The sequence below is a fragment of the Berghia stephanieae genome, chromosome 3 (genome assembly GCF_034508935.2).
Source record: "Berghia stephanieae isolate SIO BIC M18660-M18661 chromosome 3, UCSD_Bste_1.3, whole genome shotgun sequence".
Classification (NCBI taxonomy): Eukaryota; Metazoa; Mollusca; class Gastropoda; order Nudibranchia; family Aeolidiidae; genus Berghia; species Berghia stephanieae.
In genome coordinates this window covers 18,177,055-18,202,674 of record NC_088362.1, presented here as the reverse complement: position 1 = coordinate 18,202,674, position 25,620 = coordinate 18,177,055, and the positions used below count along the sequence as shown (strand labels likewise).

The 25,620-nt window shown below is 34.1% G+C and overlaps 1 protein-coding gene across 2 annotated transcripts in view; it reads left to right on the top strand.

Annotated features, from left to right (window-relative positions):
* The window catches only part of LOC144967276 (mediator of RNA polymerase II transcription subunit 13-like), a 50,228-nt gene extending 33,454 nt beyond the window's left edge, over positions 1-16,774 (top strand). Inside the window, exons 15-35 of one of the 2 annotated variants that reach the window (XM_078904323.1) lie at positions 409-575; positions 933-1,152; positions 1,852-1,960; positions 2,277-2,524; positions 2,904-3,036; positions 3,442-3,567; positions 3,961-4,131; positions 5,246-5,343; positions 6,107-6,356; positions 7,140-7,199; positions 7,780-7,983; positions 8,295-8,554; positions 9,451-9,633; positions 10,069-10,280; positions 11,097-11,239; positions 11,722-11,873; positions 12,290-12,406; positions 13,187-13,384; positions 13,841-14,011; positions 14,892-15,001; positions 15,823-16,774. In XM_078904323.1, coding sequence (XP_078760449.1) covers positions 409-575; positions 933-1,152; positions 1,852-1,960; positions 2,277-2,524; positions 2,904-3,036; positions 3,442-3,567; positions 3,961-4,131; positions 5,246-5,343; positions 6,107-6,356; positions 7,140-7,199; positions 7,780-7,983; positions 8,295-8,554; positions 9,451-9,633; positions 10,069-10,280; positions 11,097-11,239; positions 11,722-11,873; positions 12,290-12,406; positions 13,187-13,384; positions 13,841-14,011; positions 14,892-15,001; positions 15,823-15,955 — 3,465 coding nt within the window. In that variant the 3' untranslated portion in view covers positions 15,956-16,774. Of the gene's footprint in view, positions 1-408; positions 576-932; positions 1,153-1,851; positions 1,961-2,276; positions 2,525-2,903; positions 3,037-3,441; positions 3,568-3,960; positions 4,132-5,245; positions 5,344-6,106; positions 6,357-7,139; positions 7,200-7,779; positions 7,999-8,294; positions 8,555-9,450; positions 9,634-10,068; positions 10,281-11,096; positions 11,240-11,721; positions 11,874-12,289; positions 12,407-13,186; positions 13,385-13,840; positions 14,012-14,891; positions 15,002-15,822 lie in introns of both variants that reach the window. The other variant, XM_078904322.1, reaches the window with a different exon arrangement.
* Positions 16,775-25,620: the final 8,846 nt, after the last annotated feature.

Sequence of the window (25,620 nt, the reverse complement as noted above, 5' to 3'; positions counted from 1 at the left end):
AGATGTGCTTCTGATCTCTGTTGAACTTGTTCCCTTTGTCTTTCTTTCTTTCTATTTGTCTTTTTTTTTGGGGGGGTGGGGTGCTTGTTATCATGATCTACTATTCTGTTGTCTTGCTTTTTACTGATGGAGAAATGCTATAATAGTCGCACTAATTTTTCAATAAACAACATACAAACAAATAGTTGATTTATTAGTAAATATAATTCTTTGGCTTAATTACTAAAGTTCTTTACTGTCCCACTGTTGCGTTTGTTTGCTTTTGTTGTTTTGTTTTGTTTGTTTTTATTTTGTTTTTTAATTTTACAATTCTGTAGATTTTTATTAGAATCGTAATGAAATGTTACGAATTCAGTCTTCTAAGAATCAAAATTTATAAAATTTCATTTCATATTCTGGAATCCTCAGTGTGATGTGTTTGTTCCCTCGACCATGGTTGAGTCAGTGGGGTCTACCAAGTACTCTGTAGTAGACCTTCCAAGTGGTCAGATGTCTCCCATCCCAAATATCCCAGACTACAAACCATCTTGGGGTTTCAACATGCCCATGATGGACTCGCAGCACACACCAAGAACGTAAGTTTTCATGTTTTTGTCATGTTATAACTCTTACTTTAATACTAAGAGCCACCAGTTAAAAAAAGAAAGGAATGTCAACCTGAGGTTAAAAGACTGATTATTGGTGCATTGTGATTCATGGTGTCAACTTTTAATTTCTTTTAATGCTATTATGAAATATCATGAATGTAAAAACTTATTTGTATAATTTTAACATCATCCTTGATGCTCAAAAGTGAACCTTGCCTTGATTTATATGAAGAAGTGATGCTGGTGAAACGATTATTTCTAACTCATATTATTTCCTGTTAAGATTTGTTTTTTGTTTTTTGTTCCCAAGTTTCATAAATTTTTGATACATCATTTTCATTCCAGGCACTATGTCAATTTGCCAAGTGTAGAAAATATATCCTCCATCCATACTGTGGGTTCTAGTGCTGGTATTGACGCAAGCCCAGCCATCTATAACAGTAGTGGGCAGCAGAGAACACCACTCAGCTATGAACTCACCTCTCCTGCTTCCAACTCATCCTCCTACCTCAACAAAATGAACAATTCCATTGACAATCATGGCACCAACAGTCAACTACCTGAGGTAAAAGTGGTTGAGTTTGCTTGGTGTAATCATTTAATACAAAACTCTTCATTTTTAAATTTATTCTTTATTTCATCATAGAGGGTAGATATTTAAAGACGTGCCTGTCAGTTTTCATCTTAAGCAATTCATCTTCGCAGATCCAAAAGGCAATGGGTTTTATTATAGGTTTCCTTTCTCCAATCCTAGGTGTTTAGTTTGGTGGGCACATGCCATGGCCTTTTCCAATGGGCATTGATTTGTTGTTTGATATTCGCAATTACCTTCTTGTATACCATATAGGCACCTGCTTGGTCCAAATGTTTATCTAGATCCCAAGGACTGATATGACAAGGTTTCCCTGTACTGCACTGATCATGCAAAAATAGATAATTTACAGGCTGACCACTGCTGCAATGGTCTAAGTAAAAGATGCAAATTGGTATTATACTTCTGAGGAAAAGTTGGGTTGTTTTTTTTCCCATATATTTCTATAAAGAACAACAGCGAGTTAAGAAATTTTATGTATTTATTAAACATCAGCATCCATCTTTTTGATGCTCAGAAGGGGCTACTTCAAATGCAAAGGTTTTATGTCCTGGATATCTTATTATTCAATAAAAGTTTATTTTTATATTTTAATTTTTAAAAATATTATGACCATTGAATTTGTCAAGTTTTCTCACTAAAATCAAAAATTCTTTCAAACATTTTTTACAGGCAAATAGTTTGTTGTTGAATGTGTTGCTGTCCGATTCAATCCTCAATCTGTACAAAGACCACAATTTTGATAGTTGTAATATTTGTGTCTGCAATGCAGATATTAATGGTAAGTAATATAGTATATCTTATTGTGTGTGGGGGTTGTTGTTTTTTTTTTTTGGGTATATATAAATATTTTTGGTAAACATTTCAGTTTGGCAAATATGACTTCTGAATAATAATTTATATGTCAAGACATTCTGGGGGGCCTTTTAGTTATTATTATTCTATCCGGATAGACTGAAATGTGCTCTTTTCCCAATTATTTAGTTTGAATTGGAGAATAAGATAATAATTCAGTTTGTGACATGGCTAGACTATTATGCACTATGTAATTATTTACTGTGTTTTATATAAAGCATATTTCACTTTCTGGAAAACAGGCAGCGATGTTAGTGTCTATTTACCAGACACAAGCAGCATTGGCTCTTCCTCTGGCTGCAAATGTACGTGTGCCTTCAGTGCAGCAGTCAACCGCAAGTTTGGCTTCAACGCAGGCCTGTTTTATGAAGATGAAATCGAGATCACCGGCATAAGAGATGATCGTTACGATCATCGCAAACCACTTCTCACTCAACTTGACTTGCCCTCTAAACGAGATGGAAGCACCATTGAAGATATTACTCCAGAGGTTTGTTGAAATTTGATGTGGCTTTCAAATTTATTATATTTATTAAACAAAGTGGAGAGGGGATGTCTTTTGGGGGGTAATTGAATTGAAATTGGAAGAAATTTAAAGTTTCTCAGGTGGTTAGCTGTTTGGGGAAATAGTAAAAGTAAAAGGATGATTTTGATAATTACCAATATGTATCAAGTGTGTTGTCTGTCCCAGTGCTTTTACAGTTCAAAGACTTATTTGAATAGGACTTTTATTCATTCATTTTAGTTAATATGTTTTAAATAATTAAGTTCGTAAGAAATATTTATTTTGTTCAAGTTGGTGAGAATACAATTTTTATGAAATACTTATTTTTTTATTATGTTGAATGTTTTGATTCCATCTTTTCCAGGTGTTGAGTCAGCTTTTGGGTCAGTATGCTTCCCCCTTCCTCTCTTGTATAGGCAGCCATCACCTCAATCTCCTCAAAATGTCCTCCACTACAACCTACCAGCATTCTTCCATTGATCACTTACAGATAAGAGGTGAGCATAAAATGAATCAAACAAGATCTGCACATAGATATATGCATGTAAATTATGAAGCTGTAATCTGGATCTGTAACCTGTTACAATTTTAGTAATTAGCCCCAGCTTATTAAATATTGAACTAAATCAGTGAGAATGAGCCTTTAAGGAAAGAGTCATTATTTGTAAGCATGTTTGTGTTGTTTTTGGTTTAGTTTAGTTTTGTCAATTTATTTTTGGGGGGGTTGGGTGGTGGGGGTTCTATTCAAACCTGTTGATAAAAATCCACCATCCCATGTGTATTATCTGAACAAAATATGAGAAACTGTGAATGAACTAGATTAAGTTAGTTTGACAAAGAATTTATTCATTTAAGATGGTTTTTTTCTACAATGTCAGTCTCAAAATATTCTTTGTCCTCAGATGCCAATGATGTTGTTTGTCAAGCATTAGATATAGCAAGGCAAGCCATGGATCATTGCCTGCCCATCCGCTGTGATGATCCCGTCCTCAGATCTACCTGTTTGCACAAATGGCCTTACTTCAGGGGTAAATAGAGATGATTTCACGATTAAATTTTGAAGCTTGACATGATTGTTTTCTCTTTCATCTATTTAATGGGGTTTTTGTTGTTTTCAGTAAATGCTGTTTACTTGTGATATTTTTAGAAATTGTCTCAATCAGCTAGTAAATGATTTTAATGCCTTTCCTTTTCTTTCTTTTTGCTTTTTTTTTAAAAATTCTTTCCTTCCATCTTTAATTTTCTTTTCTTGTTTTTGCCTGTCCCTTTCCCATTTTCCCAAATTAAGTTTCAACAATGGATGCTGTAGGAAAGGGAAATAAAACTTTAATTTTGTATCCTCATTATGATTAATATTTTTGCTACCTTGACAATATGATACATACGTAATATAGGTCCATTTCACTGCCCTCTCGATACAGGTGCCAGTTGTCTCCCCAGTAACAGCCAGGATATCCTCCAATGTCTCAAGTCCCTCCACCCTATCCTGCAGAATGCCATTCAGAACAAACGGGTCACTCGGTTGTGGGAAAACACTTACAAGTTACAGGGGCCCATCAGCTGGAAAGATTTCCATGAACTGGCAGGGCGTGGTGAGTGAAATAAATCAGAAATGATTGTCGTAAAAAAATATATATATATATATATATATATATATATATAATATATATATATATATATATATATATAATATATATATTATATATATATATATATATATTGATGAAGAATGTCCAGATTATGCATTTGAAACAAGCCTCTGAAAATGTTTTTTATTAAGTAACGAGGTTCATCAGTTGGTGCCTATTATCACATTAAAAAATGCCCCGTACCCCCTCTTACTGAGTGGGGTTTTTTTTAACCTCCCATGGTTGCAGGAACTCATTTGCTTTGTCTTCTAAACTCCTAAATCTGTTTTCTGAGTTTTTTTCTTTCTGTCCTTGTCATGGAACGAGATTACTTGGTTCTGCCCTGGTCCTGGCCAGAGTCTTTGGTTGATGAGAGATGGGAGATATTTTTTTTCCTTGTAAATCATCTCTCTGTTATGTACTGTTATATTTGTTGGTTTGAATATATTATTATGATTTGTAAACATTTCATTGTGTTCCTCATAGTGTGATCTTGTGCTTGTGTCTGCACGAGACTTTTAGGTAATCTCAAACTACAAACACTTGATAGTTTGCTCTTGGAATCTACACCTGTTCCCTATTTGAACCATTCCCCTTTGTCTTACTTTTCTCTTGTCCTTTCAATTGTAAATCTATAATTTTTTTGACATTTCCATTTTCTTCCTTTTTACTGGCGCTGAAATGACCTAAATGTGTTGCTTTTTTTTTTTTTAATAATAATAAATTAAAAACCCTCTGATTATTTAGAAATACATATTCATAACTTCATTCTTTTCTTCTTTTTTTTTGTTCCTAAGCACAAGATACTCTTAATGTTAAATGGCTCAAACTAAGTTGTTAAAAAAAAACACTGTATCTTTGGAATAATTGATTTAAAAACAAAAATACTGCTTTAATTATTTTTGGGGGGGGAACGTCTTCTCATGCACATAAATTCTTATCCTGATATTGGCACCATCATGCTACTTTTTTGTGATGCTGATTAAATTTAGTGCTGTGGTGCAAGGACTGTAAATACCATACAATCATATAGATGAATATCCACAATTTTATGTTTTTCTTTAATCAATTTTTTTAGGTGCTGAAGAAAACCACGAACCTCAGCCTATTCCACAAGTTTTGGTGGGTCATGACAGAGAATGGCTTACAGTTTCACCTTATAGTTTACGTTACTGGGTAAGTTGCAATTACTATCTCATCTTGCTTTTAAAAATGTTGTAATCAAAACCTTACCTTCATAGGTTTTTATGTAATACCACATGCATTTGAGTGAAACTTCTTTTCTTTTAATTTACATCAGACTTCTGGTTATGATAGTGACACTTGTCAGTCAGTCCAGCAATTGCGGGTGGTTGGATGGGAGCATCACCCTTGAATCATATACCTATGATGTTCGCATGGGTGTACGATCCGATAGTGATGTTTCTTCTTCTCTTTACTAGCCTATCCTGCTTCTTTGGTTTGTGATTGTATTTTTGACAGGGGATATTCTTTTTCTGTAAATCTTCTGCCTGTTTGTTCTTGGTTATTTATAATTTAGCTATGATATCTTTAGGTTATGATTTTGATTCACATTTGTACTATTTTTGTTAGATTGTTGTTTTTTTGTTTCAGCGGTCTCTCATATAACCTCAATTATGTTGGAAGAGACCTAAAGCAACAAACAAACAAAAAAACAAAAAAACAGTCCAGCAATTCTAATAATGCATGTCTGCTAAGGTCACCACCATTTTATCATGGTAATATTTTAATTGGTGTCTACCTTAAAATTCATGCTATTTTTGTGATTGTCCATTGTTGACCCATCAAAATAATAAGTAATTATTCTTTTGTTTGGCTTCTTTCTTACTTTTTCTTTTGTCTTAGTTTTTTATAGTTTGTATTTTTTTGTTTTTGTTTTTTTTGTATTGAAATCTGTATTATTTCTTATTGATTTCAGGACAAGCAATTCTTGGAACCTCATGGCAAAATGCGGGATGTCCTCTATTTAGTTGTGGCTCCTGATAATGACTTCATTTTGCAGCATGTTGCCTCTTTCTTCAAAGAGCTGAGTACAGTGTATGAAATGTGTAGACTGGGTAGGCACTGTTCCATCAACAAACCACTGAAAGAAGGAATTTTACGCGTTGGAAAGAAAGTGGCAGCAAAAATGGTAGATGAACAAGTAGACGAATGGTTTAGTCACATAGGTGAGTTTATTCTTCTGTACTATAAATAGTTATTATAAGGAAATTTGAACACCTTTTATCTGTTAAAAAGAATATAAAAAGTTTTTATATGAAAGAAAAGGATGTTATGCAGATATCCCTACTATTACAAGAATTCGTAGAATAAGGAAATTTTAGCTCAATTTTGAGAACTTTATGAACATCTCTAAGTCTTTAAAACTTATTCATATTGAGAGTTGATGCCAGACTACATAATTGTAAGGATTTTAAAGTGTTATTTGATCCTTGTGAGGGTAATTTATTGATTTATAAAATTAACTACAGCATTTACAATTTTTGTCTCCTGAAAATTACGAATTTTTAGATTTTCAAGTAGGCAGGTCTGTTTGTCTTTTGTTATTTTATTTTTTTTTTTATTTAACAGAACTCACTTGAGTTTAGAGTATATGTTTGTAACAACATATTATCATTGAAAGTGGAGAAAGTAGAATCTTTGTTCCAAGTCAAGAGATTTTAAATGATAATGATATGTGACTTAATTGTCCAATTTGGAAATTGTCTTGACTTCAAAATAACACATATATAAAATAAGAGATAAATGCATAAAATTAAATCATATAAGCACATATACATACATACTTACACACACACACACACACACACACACACACAGAGGCATACACACACATAGTTTGACACATCCACAGCTTTATGCAATTGGAAATCTCATAAACACACATTTACAATAATTATTCTGTTTACTATTAAATGTTAAATTATGTTTTGATATTTGTCTTTGTCCAGGTGACTCCCATGTGTCATCCAAGTTGAAGTTATATGCCCAAGTCTGTAAACACATTTTAGGTAAGTTGCCTTTTTTGTTCGTTGTTATCTTAGGATTTACAATAATTTTAATTTCTAGATGACATGCTGAGGTCTTTGTCCCCATTTTTCAGACCTACCACTACTACAGATTTTATCAGTTTATGCACACACAAAAAATTAAGCCAAAATTGACAAAATTTAGATTTTGTCTCCTACAGATTCATATTTGATCATCAAATCTTTTTACGGAAATGATTGAAAATATTATTTTTACAAGAAATAGGTGCCCACCAATCTGAATGACACAACTTCAGTTTTCAGGCATTTTTAGAGTGATCGTTCCTAAAAAATTTGACATTTTTGTTGATACAAATATTTTTTTCTTGAAATTCTGATTATTTTATTTTTTAAATTATAGAGATTTTTTTGCTTTTTATTCCAGCAGGTCTGGGGTTTTAAGGACACATGTTCTCTAATTAAATCTGTTGTCCTCTCTCATTGTCTTTCTGGCCTTATCCTAGCAAACTATTAGTTATATTTAGGATTTTGTGAATATAAGTTCACAATTATTATTTGTTAGTTGATTTTTTAATAATTTTTTTTTTTGTCTCTCAACCAGCTCCCATTCTGCGTCAGACCAACCTAGACAAGACCTTGTTTGATCAAGGCTCAAGTAGTTCGGTAAAGGCTCAATTCAAAATGCCAGAACCTGCCTTGCCAAACAATAATGCCAATAGCAACATCCGCCCGGCAACTCCAGATGGTCAAATGAATGGAACTGTAAATTCTGTTACTAATGTTAATCAAGGAGTCCCAGGACAAGGTGAAGAAAACAAAGGTTGGTTTTTAAATATAGCCTGCAGAAATTTTTATAATTGGGATTTTGTTAGTTTATTATTGTTTGTTTTTGGCGTGTGGGTTGGGATTGTCTTTTTAAAGTCAATGAGGGAGTACTATTCTAAAAGCGAGATTTGTGAGAATTTCAGGAATTGTTGTCCACTGTTTTGATTCCCAGTATACCTATGAATAGAAATAAAAAGTAATTATGATAATAATAGGATAAAAAAGAATCTGATAAGGTGCCTTTCATATAAAGATATATTTACACGAATGCAATCTCATTTGTGAATTTAGATCAAACAAGTGACAGCCTTGGTCAAGTTCCTCCGAAGGATTCATCCCAGCAAGATGTTCCTGGAGAGCAGAGTGCTAGCGGCGATGATGGCACCAATGTTCCAGGCATTGTCATCTACCTGGTTGATCCTTTCTCCTATGGCCTGGAGGATGGTGGTGGTGGGGTGGCCATGTCAAGACTAGCTATGGTGGGACTATTGAAATGTTACCAACAGTTGATGGGACTCCCAGATCACCTCACCAATAATCTCAGCTTACAAGTAAGATGATTACTGATTATTTGTCTGTTTTATTTTTCTCTTCTTGTGGAGATATCCAACCCAAATAAAAATCTCTCAAAATTTTAATTTCTTTTTTTTAAGTTAAGATTTATTGAACTTATTGATTTTTCAAAATGAGAAACAAATGAAATGCCAGGAATTTCTAATAAAATAATGCAATATTGATTGTTCACACTTTAATATATGATTCTCGTTTCCCACTTTTTGTTGACGAAAGGCATGGACACAGATCGCGAAATAATATACCTTTAGTACATATGGGTTAATTCCTATATAACTTTATAGGGTGGCCTTGTGCCTATAAACTATTTGTTGGTGTGACTACCTGTGCAGTGACTTTTGTTTGGGTGTTCCTGCTCTGTTCATATGATATTAGGAGGCAGAGACTTGGGAGAAGTTGTCATAAAATCGACAAATTGAATTTCAGGGTCAGATGAATTTGAACTGATTAGCTGGGGGCCTTGTTCCAAATAGAGGAGTAAATTATATAGAGAAAATTCCTTTCCTTAGGCTTTCGTCTTGTCGAGTTTCTTGATTTCGAGGTCCCACTTGAGAAAATTACTTTTCATCAAATATGTTTTCCATATTTATATTTGATTTTCTGCTTCCTGAAAATACACAGTATGCCTTAATTTTATTAAAAGTAAACTCAGTGAAAAGCAATCTGTTTCCTATTTATATAAAAATTAAAAGCCAAAATGATCTCTGAGACAAAAAAAAAGAAAAAAAAAGAAAGGGGAAAAAATCAGCTAAGAAAAATGAATGTTAATTTTACTTTGCTTTAGTATCAATAGATCCAGGAATTGACTATTTTCTTTTGTTCCTTGTTTTTGCTATACCTAAGATCAATATGGAATCTTATTTCATCTCCCTAGCTGATACCCTTACGCACAGTTTTGGAGCACGGTGACAGTGCCAACAAGCTCCAGACTCTCAAGTCTATAGTGTTCTCAGTATTTACCTCTTGCAAGTGGACTCTTAGCCACAACATCATGGGAAGGCCTCTCACTGGCTTTGGCCCAGCTGCTGCTGCCGAGCAACTTTTGAGAAAGAAAGAGGTGGGTAAAAGCTTTGCTTGTATTGTGTGGCATATAGTTTAAATTTATTGAACTGTTATTTAAATTAAATCATCGATTAATGCAATTGAACTGGTTATTATCTGGGTTGCTTTTGTAAAAATTAAGTGAAATTATAATTTTATCAAATTACATAACAGCTTTAATTTTGATTTCTATCTCAATCTTATAAGGGTTATTTTTGGCACCAACCCATTTTTATTTTTTATTTTTCTTCTGTCACATTTGTTTTAAGGTGACTGGTATATGATAAAGGGCTTGCATTAGTCTGCCACTTCTGTCGATAATTTATACTTTTTTATTTGACTCAGTAGTATTCTTTTTACAAAATTCTTTCGTGAATCATCAATTTTCACTCTTGTTTCTTGAATCCATTTATTATTTGAAGATCCCTCTCATTTATTTTCCCCCTAACAGCAAGAGACATTGAAACTGTACAGTCCTCCATTTGTGCTGGCCCCAACCAAATCCAGAATGAATCAGTTGACTGAGTGTAAAAATGACAATCAGATAGTACTTTTCTTTAGCTACAGCCTCTCAGAAGACCAGCGATGGTTGGTGGCAGTTTGCACCGATGAAAGAGGAGAACTTATGGAACACACCGTCATAAACATTGAGATTCCCAATCGGTAAGAAATGAAAAACAAATTGAATAAACAATGTCAGTTTAGGTGCTCATTTATAGCTTTGCTAATAGGTTTCATTTATAATAATGATAATAAGTAAAATATATTTCTGGGTGGGGTTCCTGACCATAATGGGGAGGGAGGCACTTATTGTGTCTTCTATCCCTTATAGCTGTTTTCCAACCTGCATTCTGTCTTTGTCTTGGAATGAGATTACTTGGTTTCGTCCTGGCCCTGGTCGGAATCCTTGACTGGGAGGGAAACAGTCAAGTGTATCGCTGTTTTGGGAGATATTTTTTTCATTGTAAATCATCTCTGCTATGTTATATTTGTTCTATTGAATTTATAATGTAAGCATTTGAGTGTATTCCTCTGAGTGGGATCATGCGCTCGTGTCTGGATGAGACTTAGGTGATCTCAAACTGAGTACATTGATGGTATGCTCTTGGGATCCACACATTTTCTCTATTTGTACCATTCCCCCTTTGTCTTACTTTTTGTTAAGTGCTTCAATTGTAATTCTAGAACTTTTAAACTATCCCATTTTCTTCCTTTTTACTGGTGCTGACATGACCTTAAGCAAAGATAAATATTTCTGTGAAAAATGGGACAAAACAAGTAGTGACGTTTTGGTTGGCTTATTGATCACCACCATGTTTTTGTTGTCGAGTCCTTATTAACTTCCTTCACTGCCTTTCTGTTGACTCTCTGAAACTGATTTTCATTCCATCATGTGAAATTCGTCCAGTTCAGATATCTCATTATTTTAGTCATTGGATCTACAACCAATCTTTAACGTTACCTTTTTCTTAACCTCAGGAATCGCAGGAAGAAAGCATCAGCCAGAAAAACAGCCCTACAGAAAATGTGGGATTTCATCTTGAGCATGGTTTCCTTAGTCTCTTGTCCTACAAGACTTGTCATAGGAAGACTAGGAAGGATGGGACATGGAGAACTCAAAGGTAATGTTTTGATTTCTTCTCTTCTTGCAGAATGAGGCTGTCTTCAGTCCATTTTCAATCAAGCTATTGTAGATTGACTTATTATAAATTCATTTTTACCAAGTATTTAAAAATCTAATCGTTTTGGGGTTTTTTATTATAGATGTATTGGGGTCTGTGAGGTAATATCAGACCTGTCACATATAGATTTTTTTTTTTTCGGATCAAAATTTGGCCAATGTCGGATTTTTTTTTTTTTCTGATTCAGATTTTAAAGTTATATTTTAGATTGAAAATTGCAGAAAACATATTATTTTACTCAGAAATGAAAATATATGCTCAAATTCAGCTACACTTCACCAATTCTAAAGCATTTTAATGTGAATATTTAATATAAATTAGTGAAAATCATGCATTTTGGGTCAACAGAGGTAAGACAATTTTACACTACAGGTTAATGTGAATAGGAATAGTAATTGTGTGAATTTTCCTTCTCTTCATAGGCTGGGCAGGATTACTGAGCAAAAAGAATTTACAAGGGGCAACTCGTAAGTTAAAAGAGATGTGTGGGCAATGCTCCGTGCTCGGACCGACTGAAGTGCCCTGTGTTCTTAGTGCTAGCTTAGTGTCCATCGAAACACATCCAAGTTTCATGGTGAGTAGTGCATCTTGTTGAACTCGATTTCTTTTACTTGTCCTCTTTCCCCCCCCCCCCCCCCCCTCTCTGTCTCTCTCTCTCTCTCTCTTTTTTTTGTTTTCCTTTAGGTGGCATTTGCTTGCATCAGTTGTTTGTTGATTATTCTCCATGAGCGAAACACTTAGGGAGAGACAGATAACCGGTTGGAAGTGTAGTCCATTTGTGGAAACTGCTTATGAATTCTAATGTTTTTAAAATTGTGATTGCAACATTTCATCACTTGTTTTGTGTTCCTGTAAAAGCGTGTAACCTGCTTCAGGTTGCATTAAAATTACTAAAAATAAAAAACTTATAATGAACTCATTATATAGTCTAATTGAAAAGCATTTTTACTGTTTATTGTGTCATGAATCTTTCTTTTACATTTTGTAAAGATCATGGTGGATAGTTTGAAGCAAGATGAAAAACAAAGCAGTCAGATCCCTCTTCAGACACCACAAGATGCGAGTGTTACTCACATTTTAGTCTTCCCTACTTCAGCCACTGCAGAGGTGAGTTTTTTTTTTTATAGAAGGAATGAAGTTGATGTCACTCAGCTCTTTGTTATTGTTTTTAGCCGGCCATTTTTATGAGTAATTCTCACTAAATTCCGTCAATCAAACTAAACGTTGTTTAAGGTTAAACACGTAATTTTGTGTGTTGGTATGTTATATCCAGCTGGCGAATGTTGTGAGTTTTTTGGCTAAGTGCACAGCATCAATAGTCTTACTCTTTCAACTGAATTTTCCATCTGAAATAGATTTGTTCAGAGACCAAAATTGTTTCCAGAGGTGAATTATTTTGCGTACCAGTATAACTCATAATATCACAATATAAGCAATGCTTTTTTTTGGGGGGGGGGGGGGGAAAAGCTCATATAACTTTAACAGACCTTATTTAATTTTACTCCTTACAAACTTCCTTTGCTTAACCCTTTCATATCCATACAAACATTGAGCTTTATATAGCGCAATGTCCACTAAATGTGCTCAAAGCGCTTTACAAGGGTTCCCTGGTCAACAGCAACATTTAACATGTAGGACGGGACATGAAGCCTGTTAGGCGATATTACAATTTTTCGGACAAAGACAACGCTGTTAACGGCCAGGTACTCATTTTACACCTGAGTACGGTGAGAGAATGTGAGTAAAGAGCCTTTTCCAAGGACTCAACTATGCGCCGAGCGCGAGGCTCGAACTCAGGACCTTCCAATCCGAAAGCGAGTGTCACCACTAGACCACATAGCCGCATCAAGTTCATTTTTTTTAATGGTCCATATCTGTCCCATTCAGGTTAATGCCAACCCCTTACAGCAGGATCCCCAAAATGACTTTGCCACACATCTGGAACTGGATGACGTCCTGTCGGATATCAACGAGGAAGGCATGAACTTCTTTGACATCTTTGACAATTTTGAAAACCCAACCACGCCCCCTGGATCACCAGGTGCCACTAATCGACAAAACCAACGGATGAGTGGACCCTCAACGGTGAGTTATCAGTAACTGGGTGTATATGTGTTGTTTGTTTTGTTTTTTTGCTTTAGTGGTTTCGTAATTTTTTACCTCTCCCCTTTCAATGTTAAATTAATATTACTAGTTGATTACAATTGCACTTTATGTTTTTTTGAATGCATTATTGCTTGTCTCTCTCTCTCTCTCTCTCTCTCTCTCTCTCTCTCTCTCTCTCTCTCTCTCTCTCTCTCTCTCTCTCTCTCTCTCTCTCTCTCCTCTCTCTCTCTCTCTCTCTCTCTCTCTTCTCTCTCTCTCTCTCTCTTCTCTCCTCTCTCCTCTCTCTCTCTCTCTCTCTCTCTCTCTCTCTCTCTCTCTCTTCTCTCTCTCTCTTTCTCTCTCTCAATCTTTATTATTATGTGTGAGAGATTTTACAACTTTGCCATATATTATCTTCGTACAAGAGTACATCTCTGTCTGCCATTTTACTTTCAGAGCCTTACAGAAACCCTTACAGCTGACCCACAAGATGAAATCAATCCCAACCTGTTGCAGCAGCCATTGGCCATGGGTCTCTACATTTCCACAGCCCCACCTGGACCCCTGCCCAAATGGTTCTGGTCTGCATGTCCTGAAAATGAAAAAGCTAATCCCTGGGTTTTCAAGGTAATTTAAATTACAAAATTACATTAACTTTTTTCACAGTTAATTTTTAATTTGATTAATAATTTCTTCAAAGTCTTCCGTTCTTCAAAAAAAAAACAATATTTTCTTGTCTCTCTGTGTTTTGTCTCTCTTTTATTTTTATTAGGACATGGATAACTTTTCTGCTGGTTTTATTTTTTTTTTTTTTCAAATTATATTAATTTCAAAAGGTCTTTATGTGTGTGTGATCGCGCACAAAATTGAGATTATCGTTTTCTAATTAAATTAGACGCCTTGATGTTTCAAGTGAGATTCCCTATGCACAGTCATTGAATTTATTTTTATTAAACATCCATGCCCAGCTGTCAATTTCTATCATTCTTTAATTTCACTGAATTTATAAACATTGAAGATATTTGATAAATCATAGAAAATGATTCTTATACTCCTACACATAGTTTAATCTTACCTCCTTGATGCCCATATCTTAATACTGATTAGACTATATACTTCAGGTAAACGCACAGAGACAGTCTGCCTAAACTCTATTGTTCATTTGCCCTTTGATAGTAAAATTGCAGCTCAGGACACATTAATGGCTGAAGATTGGGCATTTTACAATAAAATATTTTTGCATGCCTGTATAAGAAAGGACAGGAATTGATAAATACTTTATGTGGCCAAACCACTGGCATTCTTTATGTCAGTACATACAAGAATCATTCTGTCATTGAGGAAGAGTCCACCATGGAGTAATATATCCCTGTGGCAGCGGTTGGCAAGTGATTTTTTAAAAATCTATTTCCCCCTTTTCTTTCCCCCTCTCCTCCTCCTCCACATTACTGTAGATATATGACAATTGTTCACACACAATTTGTTGTTTTTGTTTTTCTTATTAAAGTCGGCCTTACACATCCACGAATCATCTCGACACGATGATTTACTTCACAAATCAGACCAGAAAACTAAACCTCATGCTCTAGACTCTCACATGACATGTGATGTTTTAAGGTATGTTTTTGATTTGCTATAAACTGATTTGATAATATAAATATAAATGTATGACAACCATCTTATAATACTACTACTACTAGAGTATTCATTGCAGATAAGATCTATTTTATATTTCTCTCTTGCCTTATTTTCTCCACCCCATACCTCAAAAATATTATGAACAGTTCTGTGTGTGGTCTGTTAATATGATATTGACCCTATGAAACCATTATTTTTTATTTTTTTATTGTTGGTAATTCGATTTTATAGGAATTTGATTGATAACGTTCATTGATTAATACTCCCTACTCAAGTTTGAATTATTACGAGAGGTAATTAGGGAATTAATGCAATGCAGTCAGGCTATTATGAATGTAAATATAAAGGGTTGCAATCTGTTTCTTGTGATTTAATTGATGTTGATGGCCAGTTTTAGACTATTCAAACTGGAAACATGATTCTTGCTTTGAAAATAGATTTAAATAAAACTTAAGTTTGCTCATTAATTTATTATGAAGATCTCTGTTCATTGGATGGGAATTGTCTGGAATTAAATGAATGTTTGATTTCAGATCATTTATTTATTCAGTTAATTCTTTTGCATTCAAGATTAATATAAATTGATTACCCATTCATAAGCAAAAAAAAAAAAAAAAGAGAAACAAAAAAAAATTTAAAAAATAACAGAAACTGATCATGTCCAGATAAGTGTGTTTGACGGTTGAAAATATTATTTTAAAAGAATTCATTGTGTAAACAGTTATGTACACCAGGGTCGTTTCAAAGCATAAAGTTAGAGGATGTTAGGGTCTTGAACAAATTCTCTTTCTATTCTATAGGTATGTGCTGGAAAACTACAACTCTCTATCATGGCTGACATTTGACCCTGTACTGAACGACCGAAGATCCTGTCTGCCCGTCCACATGGTTGTCCTCATGCAATTGTACCACGCCCTGAATGCTTTTGTGTGAGGACAGCATCCGAAGCATTGAGAACAAATGGCAATAAAAGAGAAAGCTAAGGAGAGACTATATAAATGGTTATGATATGTTGATAAAAATACAATGTTTTTATTTTTGTACAACACGGAGGAAGCGTAATTCTCAAGATGGTGCTCGTGTCTAGCCTCATTGGAACCCCAGCTTGTTGTTTGTGATATGTTACACTCATATTGATATCATTTATGATCTTTCAAATGCATTTCATTTTTTTTATCTTAACATGTCCGTACAATCACCACAAAGACAACTCACCGCACTATGTTTCTTAGTCAATTGAACATAATTTTGTCATAGCTTGTTTTATCTTTGATCATTCGGTGGCTGTTTTAAGGGTTCTTTTTAAATCTATTATTTTAGCTGAATTACTGGCAAATAGTAACGTTCATTTTCATTTCTTTTTCTGGTGTTAAATCATTTATGCTAACTATATCTAAATATCCATATAAATTGGGCCCCATCCCCACACCACATTGGCTGTCATTTGTCCATTTGCCAAAATAAAATAAAAGGGCCATTTAGTATTGGATAAAACCAATTTGAACACAGTTCCAAGAGCAATTGGGCGTCTTTGAGATGGAGAACAGATAAAGAGGAATAAAGAATTAAATTCTGCCTTGCATTTTTATATCTTTGTTTAGACAATTTAAGTTTCTACGCAAACAAGCAAAAAAGGAAGAAAAGAGTGAATGGAATAAATTTTGAGTTTTCAGTTTCCTTAATAAGTTTGTATGTTTATCATTGACTGCTTGGTCATTGAATGTTAAAAAACCAAAACCAAAAAAAAGAAAATTCACAGATGCATGAAGAGAATAAGCAGATACAAGAAAAAAAATTATGTGACAGTAATATTAAGTTAGACATATTATTTTGATGAATACTTCGTGAAAAAAAAATGACTTGAGATATTTCTTGAAAACCACAGAAATGCTTAACCAGACAGGAAGGAAGCTAAATCTAAATGGTTGAGCCAGATTTGACAAATAACCTATCACCAAAAGATTTCAATTTTATTTTGTTTTGTTTTTTTGTTTGTTTGTAAGGGATAATTCTTTTATTTTAAAGAAAAATGTCATGAACATTATCACAAAACAGAAAAATGCATTTTGTTTTTAATTCTGGCTTTAACTTGGAAACAATATTTTCTATTGTCATGTTCCTTTCTTTTCATGCATTCATAGTCGATTGCAATAATATGAGAAAGCTTATTCAGTAATCAACCTAAGTTACATCCAAGGGACGGACACTCATTCCACAAATTGACCAAAACTCCCAGGGTATTGTCAAAATGAATTGAATTGAAAGATGAGCCAATTGTGATCAGTTTTCAAGTTCTTATATTGTTTTTAAAAATAAATGTGCTTGACCAAATGGCGAGCTTTCTGTCAGTCACTTGTGAATTTTATAAAGAACCCTCTTTGGCGGAGACAGACCACTGTAATTCATTTCTCAGCATTATTTCTCTATTCTCTGTAAAAATTGCAAAGTCATTTGTCCGATAATTTTAAGATCAATTTTTTCCTTTACCTTTGCTATCTCTTTCTTTAGATCTTTTTTTTTTTTCTCTTTTTTTCCCTTTTCTTTTCTTTTCTTTTGCTTTTTCTTTCTTTTCTTTTTCTTTTTTTTTTCTTCTTTTTTTTTTAATGGGAGAGGAGTAATCATTGTTTTGTTTATTGTTTTCACGATTGTTGTTTATGGACCAAAGACAGAAATGTGATGGTATAATATTTAAGCACACCTTTTATGAGATGTATTTTGTGGCCCACCTCCCTTTTTTTTTCCTTTTTTTTTTCAAAATCAAATAGTAGATCGATGGCCTCTGTCGTAACCCCTTCCAACTCCAGGTATACACAGTTTACTCATTTTTGGCTAAAATCACTCTTCAATCAACGATGTATCCAGTCTATAGATATTTGGTAAAACTATCCAATGAAAACACTTTATTCGGACATGTGACCAAATTGTTCATGTCCCTTTACCCATTATATTTCTAACCTCCTGCATAGTTGGGTTTTTCTCAAACTTGAGTGGTTTGCGATCGAAGACATCGAGATATTTGTGATTGCTAGACAGAGTATTAGTAAAAACTGGCTCTGCTCTGCATACTCCCTTTTGTATTAGATGGATTAGATCAGAGTTGTCAATCAACTTTATAGTGTATGATATCCAATCCACCCTAAATGTATTTTTTTATAGAAATTCTATGATCAACTTATTCATTATTGACAAAGAACTAGATAGATGGTAATTGAGATCCATCTCTACTCTCTTTTTTAAAAATTGTTATTGTTGTCTTTGGACATTGACTGGAAAACGACAATGTGCTTGTCAGCTGTTCAGATTCCTGATGTCACTGAAGGAAGTTTGCTAAGAATGAAGAAACATAGAAAAGATATTTTTGTTTGTCCACGGCAGGTTTGTCCGTGTTGTCAAAACCAGATTTTTCAGATTGGTCTTTGGATAGGATGGATTGAAAGTAGGAAATACTCAATTTTTAAGGTGAGGTGTCATTTGCAATGCTGCATCATTGACAATCTTAGTAAAAGTATGATCATGTGTAAAAAAATTATTTTTTGTTTTTGTTGTTTTGTTGTTTTTTTTTGTAATTTGAAGTTGCTTCTGAAAGATTATACCACAGAATTGTACAAAGTTTTTTGTGTAGTAATCTATCACATTACTTTCTCACCCTCTCACAGCACTACAGTTGCATTCTTGTCATCACATCAACCTTTTAGGTTCTCTTATTTTCCAGTCATTTGGATTGTCTGATAACTTAGTAAAGTTAAAGCAAATGACAAAACATTAGTTGATCTTTTCTCCTCTGTGTGTGTGCGCATGCAGCGCACATGCCATTCTCTTAGTCATTTGTTCTATTTTATGTATTACAAGCAGACACATCAAGACATCTTTCAGATTAGGGTAGACTGGTATTAGCTATATCCAATTTGCATTTATGATACTGATTACCCATTCCCATTGCTCCCCACTTTTGTTTTTCTTGCGAATTACAGATAAGAAAAAGCAAATTTGAATTCTCTGTTCTGCTGAGATGACGCTTGTCTCTGTACAAAAGTATATTATTTGAAACCACACTGTTAGAAAATGATAATCTTTGTGGATTTCCTTGTATAGTGTATATAAAACATTTTCTTAAAATATCATCATTGTTATAATTATTTTATGTTTGATTCTGTTTCATGCCTCCACTATTATTCTTTGTTGGCAAGACCATTTGCCAGAATGTTATTTGTTACTCTCATCATTGCTGTAAGAACAATTATTTGACATTAATGATTAATATGATACTGAAAGTTCATGCTTACATGAGTTGCTGACAATGTTTTGTTGTACAATTAATTATACTAGTTTTGTATAATGGTAGCGACAGTGTAAAATATTAAGATTTTATATATTTGTTTCTTTAAAATATTTTCAGCTTGACAAATAAAGGAATCAAGCCTCACTTTTTATTTCATTCCGTTTTCTTTTTCTTTTTTCCTTATTATTTTTTTTTAAAACTTTATTTTAAAGGTTTTAGCCTTTACCTCTCCATCTCCCAAACCACCTGTAATTTAACCAGCCAGATCATCTCCAACATTTTCATTCCCATCACAGACCTGCCAACCATTACAAAAAAATTCTTCGAAATTTGCCAGAATAAATCAGTTTCAATTCTTTTTAGTCATCATTATTCATTTGTGAGAAATTGCAGGCTTAGGACAACAGGATTCAATAGTCTGATGTCATGTCCGCCCAGCAATGAGCAGCTTGGTTCTAAACAAAGAAAATCAGTACTTTATATTCTTCATGCTGGCTAGAACTTTTTCACATGCCATGTGATCAGAATGTATAAAAGTCAAAACATGATCAGATTTATTATGTTTTTATCCTCCGGATACACTTTTATGCTCATCGGAGAAGTATTTCATAAGGGCGTCCGCCATTGTTCTGATAGTTGAGAACCAGTTACTAAGTTACTATGTGTCATTACGAGAGAAGTGATGTTCCGACTGTTGAAGCCAAGTTTCTTTGCTAAATTAGTTAAAATTGCCAATTTTACGAGCTTTCCATTACTTGGAAATCTCAACTTAGCAGGTCTGTCATGGGTCTCCATATGACCACAATGACTTTACTATAGATCCTGCAGTCCATAATTCATAACTTATGATTAATACATTTGACCATGGATAAGGCAACACTAAAGACAACCACTTCGCTAAAGCTTTTTTATATGGAGGTGAGACTGAGTATCTCTTTGTGATTATGATAATTTTTTTTCAATTTTACTAGTATTGCGTTATCCAGATTCAACTGTATTATGAGTTGTATATTTGTATGATAATTTCCAACTAGTCATGACTTTGAACATTTGGAAACTTTGAGAAATGTAACTGTCATCATAACAGATCAGGCATTCTCAAGATTGATGGAAGGCAGAGTTGCAATTAATTCATTTTGCACATTTTGTCATTATTTTTCTCAAAAATCCATACATTTCAATTACAAATAGATTGCAGTTGACTTGGATTATTTTTTTTCTTCTTCCCAACAGAGAGCTGATGTTTTCATTACATTCTATCTTACATCTTAACAGTTTACTTATATTTGTGTGATTTGCCAAACAGAACTGGTGCAAAAGTCATTTTGACATATCAGAGCGGATAGTGATTAATTATATCAATAATTCAAAGAAATGACAGGTTTAAGAATTTTTTTCATAGGTTCATCTCAATTCATTGCTTTTTCGTTAAATATTTTTAAAAAATGAAAATAAGACCTAAATGCTCGCATATTAGTTTCCAGGCTTCAGACAAAATTTTAAGCCTCTACTTTTTTTTTTTGTCCAAATTGTATGTTTACTCTAATGGTTACTTTAGCAAATCTTTTAACTTAATAAAATTATAATCTAGTCTTGACAGTTTTGATTTCATTTGTATTTTTCTTTTTGGAGGTTTTTCAATTTTTCATTTTGCTCCTAAGGAAGAAAGGTTGTGATTATTCGACAAGAAGGGGCTCGATAGATCTGATGTATTGAAAGAAATATTCAAAAAGGTTTTGTTGGTGAACATATTATGCCATTGCTTGTTGGGGGGGGGGGGGGGGGGGGGGGGTAGAGGGCGCTTGTTTGTCAATTATATTTGTCTTTTCATTTTTCTTTCATTTTAAAAAACTTTTGTTAATAAACTATTGCTTGACAGTACTTCATGTTCCGAAAGATACTTTGATTTATAACAAATTTATTACCTGTTAAAATTTATAAAGATCAAGTCTCTGGGTGGGGATCCTGACCTCCCATAGTGGGCAGGGAGGTACATACTGTGTCTTATATCCCCTTATATCTATTTTCCAACATGCTTTCTGTCTTTGTCTTGGAATGAGATTACTTGGCCCTGTTCGGAGTCCTGGCTGGGAGGGAAACAGTCGAATGCATAGTTATTGTTTTGGGAGATTATATTTTTTTCCTTGTAAATCATCTCTCTGTTATGTATCATTATATTTATTTTTAATGTATAATGTAAGCATTTGAGTGTATTCCTCTTTGTTGGATTTTGTGCTTGCGGATGAGACTTATAGGTGATCTCAAACTAAGTACATTGGTGGTATGCTCTTGGAATCTACATCTGATCCCTATTTGTTCCTAGTTCCCCTTTTGTCTTACTTTTTCTTGGGTGCTTTAATTGTAATTCCAGAACTTTTTACTATCCCATTTTCTTCCTTTTTACTGGCGCTGATATAACCTAAATGTGTTGCAAGCGCCGTAAAACCCTTAAAAACAAAAACAAAGATCAAGTCTGATAAGTTTCCATCATTATTGTTATTTATCATCATCATCATCATTATTATTTTTCGTTTTCTTGATTTCATCAAGGTTTTTACGATTGAATGATATATAATTATTTATTTGGTATGTTTCGGTCATGGTTAGTTTTCTAGCAATTTTAATCAGTTGTGATAATAATATGACCATGAAAACGTTCCTCTACTTGATGCTTCTCCCTATTTTATTCTCTCCCTTTGGTAGCACCATGGAAATAGTTGCCATATGCTCTCTCTTTCCTTGTCTTTACTATTCTTTATTTATTGGGGTCGAGAGGGGGGGGGGGGGGGGGGAGAGTATAGAAGTTGTGTTTGTTTGTGGTTTATTGTTTAACTAATAGAAATTTGTAAATTCACTATCTCAATAGTTACATCCCACCGTCAAATATTGCAAACATGGTTGTTTTTTTATTACGTCATTCTGTTTGGGCTTTCTCTCTCTCTCTCTCTCTCTCTCTCTCTCTCTCTCTCTCTCTCTCTCTCTCTCTCTCCCTCCCTCTCTCCCTCCCTCTCTCTCTCTCTCTCTCTCTCTCTCTCTCTCTCTCTCTCTCTCTCTCTCTCTCTCTCTCTCTCTCTCTCTGTATGTTTTCCTATAGCTTTCTGTCTTTGACTTGGAATGAGATTACTTAGTTTTGTCCTGACCTTGGCTAAGAGGGAAACAGTCGAATGTGTAGTTATAGTTTTGGGAGATGAGATTTTATTCCTTGTAAATCATTTCTCTGTTATGTACTGTAATATTATTTTTTTTTAATTTTAACATATGATTTGTTAACATTTGAGTGTATTCTTCTTAGTGGGATCTTCTGGGTGGGGTTCCTGACCTCCCATAGTGGGCAGGGAGGTACATGCTGTGTCTTCTATCCCCCCATACCCGTTTTCCAATTGTTTCCTGTCATTGTCTTGGAATGAGATTACTTAGTTTTTTCCTGATCCTTGCCGGAGTTCCTTGGCTGGGAGGGAAACAGTTGAATGCATTGTTATTGTTTTGGGAGATGATATTTTTTTTTCCTTGTAAATCATCTCTCTGTTATGCATTGTATTATGTTTAGTTTACATATTATATTATATGATTTGTAAACATTTGAGTGTATCCCTCTTAGTTGGGACCTGTGCTTGTGTCTGGATGAGACTTTTAGGTGATCTCAAACTAAGTACTGTGATGGTGTGCACTCGGAATCTACATCTGATCCCTATTTGTTCCCAATGTCTTACTTTTTCTTGGGTGTTATATTTGTAATTCTACAACTTTTTACTATCCCTTTTTCTTCCTTTTTACTGGCGCTGATATGACCTTACTGTGTTGCAAGCGCCGTAAAACCCTTAAAAACAAACAAAACATTAGTGGGATCTTGTGCTAGTGTCTGGGTGAAACATTTGGGTTATCTCAAACTAAGTACACTAATAGTGTACTCTTGGAATCTACATCTATTCCCCTTCGTCTTACTTTTTCTTGGGTGCTTTAATTGTAATTCTAGAACTTTTTACTTTCCCATTTTCTTCCTTTTTACTGGCGCTGATATGACCTTAATGTGTTGCAAGCGCCGTTAAACCCTTAAAAACAAACAAACAAACAAATTACTTTTTCCTCGTCCTTTTCACTGTACATCAAGAATGTTTTTACTATCCAATTTTCATCCTTTTTATTGGCGCTGATATGACCTAAATGTGTTGCAAGCACCGTAAAACCCTTAAAAAACAAACCTCTCTCTCTCTCTCTCTCTCTCTCTCTCTCTCTCTCTCTCTCTCTCTCTCTCTCTCTCTCTCTCTCTCTCTATTCTTCTCTCTCTCTCTCTCTCTCCTCCCTCCCCCCCTCCCCATCCCCCCAATTCTCTTTTTATTCGGTCACGGAATTGAAATTTGTTACAGGTTAGTTAACTTTTGATATTGTAATATTGGACACAAAAGCCACATTCACATTTTCATTTCAACGTTGAAAAAATAATGAAATTCTTGTTATATCTTGGAACAATGGAACTGAATTTATATTATGTATATGTATATACATATCTTTCTATAAATATTGTAAATGATTCATCTTAATTATAAATAATTCATATTCATCAGAGAAATGTTGTGTTGCTTTCTTTTTTATATATAGTAATGAATTATTATAATTGTTGTTATGATCTATATTTATTTATATTGTTAGTTTTCAGATTTTATTGTTTTTTTCTTTGTTTTTTTTTAATCTTTGTAAATTGTAAATTATGTGTATTCGTAAACATGAAGAAAGTATGCCACATTTGGAATTGCCTTTGTTTTCTTTCTCTTTTATTTTTTGTTGTATGGATGTTTACATGCGGGCCTTGCGTGGGATTTCATATGTCCTTTTGTTTGTGGAAACAAAAAAAAAAGGACGGGGGTGGGTGGAACAACTATTAATTTGTTTCCTAGCTTTTGTCCCCTGCAACATTTTCTTTCTTGTCACTGGGTGGGGTTCGGTTCATGACTCCCATAATGGGCAGGGAGGCCCTTACTACTGTGTCTTCTATCCCCCTAAATCTGTTTTCCAACTTGCTTTCTGTCTTTGTTTTGGAATGAGATGCTTGCTTGGTTTTGATCTAGCCCTGGCTGAGATGGAAACAGTCAAATGTATAGTTTGTTTTAGGAGATGATATTTTTGTTAATCATCTCTGTTAAGCACTGTATTATGTTTTGCTTACATATTATATAATATGATTTGTAAACATTTGAGTGTATTCCTCTTAGTGGGGACCCGTGCTTGTGTTTGGATGAGACTTTTAGGTGATCTCAAACTAAGTACTTTGATGGTGTGCTCTTTGAATCTACATCTGTTTCCTATTTGAACCAATTCCCCCTTGTATTACCTTTTCTTGGGTGCTTTAATTGTAATTCTAGAACATTTTACTATCCCACTTTCTTCCTTTTTACTGGCGCTGATATGACCTAAATGTGTTGCAAGCGCCGTAAAGCCCTTAAAAACTAAAACTATTTCTTGTCCTGCAAAAAGACTACTGGCCAGAGACCTCGGCCTGGGTGGGGTTCCTGACCTCCCGTAGCATTACTGCCTTCTATACCTCTAAATTTGTTTTTCGACTTGCTATGTCTTTGTCTTGGAATGAGAATGAGAGTACTTTTGTCCAGGCCCTGGCTGCTAGGGAAACGGCAAATGTATAGTTTTGGGAGATGATATTTGTTGTCTTGTAAATCATCTCTCTGCTATTTGCACTGTATTCATTTTTTGTTTAGACATTTAGGTGATCAACTAAGTACACTGATGGTGTGCTCTTGGAATCTACATCTGTTTCCTATTTGAACTAATTCCCATTTGTCTTACTCATGGATGCTTTAATTGTAATTATAGAACTTTTTACTATCCCATTTTCTTCCTTTTTATTGGCGCTGATATGACCTAAATGTGTTGCAAGCGCCGTAAAGTCCTAAAAAACAAACAAAATAGTCCTTGGCTAAAGGGAAACAGGCAAATGTATAGTATTAGTTTTGAGAGAGATTTTATCCTCTTGTGTACCATTTTGGTTTTTGTATGTACTTTGTAAACAATTAAATGTATTCCTCTTATCTTCAAATATTCATTTGCACTCCGCACTATCAAAGACTGGAACTCTCCGCCCTCGAATACAAATACTCAGAATTGAGTCGACATCGAGTAACATTGGGATTCAGATTCAATATCACGTGTGTCTTCTATCCCCCTTTATCTGTTTTCCTTTTCAATGTCTCTTGTCTTTGTTCTTTTTTTTTTTTTTTTTTTTATATTGCTCGATTTTTCTCTTGGTCATGGTCGAGATCCTTAGCTGGAAGTGAGACAGTCAAATGTATATTGCATTTTGAGAGATTAT